At 32.5% G+C, this 3,609-nt stretch overlaps 1 protein-coding gene across 1 annotated transcript; it reads right to left on the minus strand.

Annotated features, from left to right (window-relative positions):
- Positions 1-1,795: 1,795 nt before the first annotated feature.
- LOC141719171 (uncharacterized) lies at positions 1,796-3,221 on the minus strand. Its single transcript, XM_074521553.1, has 2 exons — positions 2,628-3,221; positions 1,796-2,209 (listed from the first exon to the last, which is right to left on the minus strand). The coding sequence occupies exons 1-2, from the start codon at positions 3,007-3,009 to the stop codon at positions 2,121-2,123; spliced, it is 471 nt and encodes a 156-aa protein (XP_074377654.1). The 5' UTR covers positions 3,010-3,221; the 3' UTR covers positions 1,796-2,120.
- Between the last annotated feature and the right edge of the window lie 388 nt (positions 3,222-3,609).

Raw genomic sequence — 3,609 nt, forward strand, 5'->3', positions numbered from 1 at the left:
ATATCTTTTATCGGTAAATTTTAACTTTGTTCACTTAATCGTATCAACACGTACAGGTCATTTAATCATGTACTCGCATATATACCCGTAAAATCATAACACGCTCATTTCTCTTTTAATTCTCGTAAATTGTCATTTTACATTTTTTTTATCGCTAACTCAAATAACACATAGTAACTCATCATACGTGAATATAAAATAATATATTTTTATTTTCTACTTTCACACAAAATCACATATTTTATATAATATTTGAAAAATACAAGTCACGAAATCCTTGGATATTATAATTTATCGGGGAATTTCACAAAAATTGGATGATATATCGATAATTTATCGGGAATTGATCAAATCAGACAAATATTTTTGACCGATTTTTGACCAATCGACAGATTTTTAGAACCATGATTCTTGGACGTTAAAAAGATTTTGAAGTATCATCATGTTTTACCTTTATAAAATTTAAATTATGTTAATTTGTGTGGTAAAATTTTATTTTTAACTGGATTATGTTTGTCAAATTTATAATAATTTTTTCATTTTTATTTCATGCGATTTTCTAATCAAAATCGAACCAAAATTTGGATTTATTTATCGGAGGTTTTCTAATGTGAGTTCATGATATATAATACATACGGAAATTTATAATTTTGGACCATTTTAATATTGAGTGATCTATCACTATTATAAAAATAAGAATCAGTCAAAATAGTCTAACCTCATAATTTATCGTATTTATGTGTATTAATAAGCACAAAATAGAAAAACCCTATTTATAATGGCAGAAATAGTGCGGAAAGAGGGTAGATAATTAACAATAACAATGATATCTTAACCACCGACCAAAATTAGTAATGTAAGTTCTTTACTGGGCCAACCGAGCACTTGGTCATCAGTTGCATGAACCTTAAAAGCCTTTCAACGGAAGGATTCCTCAATTATCTCTTCTACTGAGTTCTTTCTCATAATTACGCATCAGCTGGCGTGTTTATATCACTCTGATATAAGGGTATCCGGGTCCCATTTTTCGGGGCTAAAAGTAATATAAAAGAAGTACATAAATAGTTTTTCATTTTTTTTTGTTGAAAATACGTATTTAGTTTTTTGAATACACTAAGCAAGCCATCTCATAGCTATTAGTTGAAAATAGGTAGTCATCCTTTTTTATGATATTAGACTATTTTGTTGAAAATAGGTATTCATCCATTTTTTATGATATTTAATGATAATTCCTTTTCATCCACAATACTCGATAGGACTTCACTCTTATATATGTATATTAAAAAAATATTAGCTAGATAAAAATGAGAATATAAATAAATTTCAAAAAGAAGTTATAAATTACGGAACCAAACAAGAATTTGTTTTGAAACAAAATAAAATTATATATATTTATAAAAATATTCTTAGTATTTTATACTAAAATATACTTATACCTCAGTAAAGCTTTCCGAGGTAATCTTAAAAATATTACTCTCTTTGAAAAAATAAATATTTAAAAAAGTAACTAGCTACTCATAGTATTTGGAAAGAAGGGAGAGTATCAGCGGGTTGAAAGGTTTTTCAGTGTCCTGTTAAACAAGTAAACCAAAAATAGTTTGCATGCGGCACAATTAAGCTAATTAGCAGGTGCCGTCTACATGTTTCACCGAAATTTACACAGCTGTCAACGTACGATAAAAAATAATTATCGAAATAGAAAAAGCTTTACCCAACTTGACTTTGGGAAAATAAGAATAATTAGCAGATGGTGATACATATATATATATATAGTCAATACAAGAAGGAAACAGGGTTAAGAAAAAATCCAGGCCTATAGCCAAATTTAATTAAAGTCATCATTATCAGAAATAATAATAACAAACTATGTATAGACAAATGCAAGGAAAGTTGGTGGAGAATATAATGTAGTGCGTCGTGGTGGGTTTGGTTGGTTGCTAGATACATCATAGTCTTGACAAATTGACAATTTTCAATCATATCACTCAAAACGCGTCACAATTTATAAATATCATTTAAGCACTCGTCTACCGTTTCCATTTCGATTGACTTAATAGTGCCTGCATGCCCTTTCCTAATCAGTACTTAAGATCCGGTCATTAGGTATTGATCTATGATCATCAGTTTGATGATGAAGATTGGCGTACCGAACATGCTACCACTTGTGCCCATTGTTTTAGCCTTGTCTTCACCGTTTGTGGAGTATCTCCTGTAATATATATGCCATTCAAATCAGATATATTAAAACACGCCGACATGGCAACGTCCCACTGCAAATCATCTTAGCCTAATGTATGAACAACTTTTAACTTTAAAAAAAAAAGTTTAGCAAGTAAAATCTTACATACTAGATTCTAAAGTCTTAAATTGAAAATTTGCAAAGTACATCTAGTTACTAAATCGATTAACACTTGTTAATCAAACACTCTAAAATCTTTAAGTATCAGATGCTTACATTATTTAATATATATTTAAATTTAATAAACGGAGGAGGAGGGAGTACTCAACCTAAATTTTTTTTTGTTTTTAAATCCATGTTCTTCATCAAGTCAAATTATTTCTTGCAAATGAAGTTATCGGTAAATAAAGGTTATGAAAAGATAGGAGATTGATATGCTTAAAATTACCTGGATAGAAGATGGAGCCGGGGCTTCCCAAGGGAGAGGCAACATCACCATCGGAAGCCGACGAAGTAAACGACGACGTAGCTGAGTTATAGTACTGCTTGTTAAGAGCGTAATTCAAAAGTCCCAAAGCTGGCAAAGTATCAGACAAGCGCCGGTCAATCTCGGGAGAGTCTGCAAACCCAAACCCTAGCTCAATACAACCTTTAAGTTCATCAATATCTTCATTCGTAACACTCTTGCTCCTCCTATGTCTATTCTTGTTAATTCCCTGGCGCTTCAACCAAGCCTCATCCCTGTACAAATCAGGTGACCATGACTTCTGTTTGTAAAGCGGCGCCGGCGGCCGTAGAAGATGTGGCGGTGGCTCTTGGCCGTGAGACATTAACGAGCGGTGGTTGGGATTAAATATATGTTACTATTAGAATTCTAGCTAGCAAGTGGCCCAAACCCCTAAGAGAGGGGATGTGGGGGAAGAGCCTAATGGCTCTGTCTAGGGTTTTGGTTTGTTGACAAGATCTGTTGTGTGTGTTAAAACAAATGGTTTGTGTGTTATATATTTTTCATGAAATGGAGCTTGATGGCTAGACAGATGGACTGGGTCCGCGTAAAGCATTGTTTGTTCCGCTTCATTATGAATCGTTATTTGCCCCCCTTTCCTTTATTTAAAGTTTGTGTACTATAAAACTAGACATTTGCGAAACTTAAGGCTGAATTTAGTTTTATTCTTAACATATAATAATTTAGACGTTACATAAAATGATTAATAATACTATCCACTATGTATGTTTTCAAATTTTGCATGTGTTGGCTTAGTTTATTTAGATATTACGTATCAGTTAGGAAGTAGGGGTGTACACAGTTCAGATCGGATCAGTTTTGGCGTAAAAATCGAACCAACCCGTGAAGAGAGGTTTTAAAAAATTGCCATTCGCGTCAATTGCGGTTGCGAATTTGCGGTTATTGCAGATCGGTTTGCGGTTCA

Source organism: Apium graveolens, chromosome 4, assembly GCF_009905375.1.
Source record: "Apium graveolens cultivar Ventura chromosome 4, ASM990537v1, whole genome shotgun sequence".
Taxonomy (NCBI): domain Eukaryota; kingdom Viridiplantae; phylum Streptophyta; class Magnoliopsida; order Apiales; family Apiaceae; genus Apium; species Apium graveolens.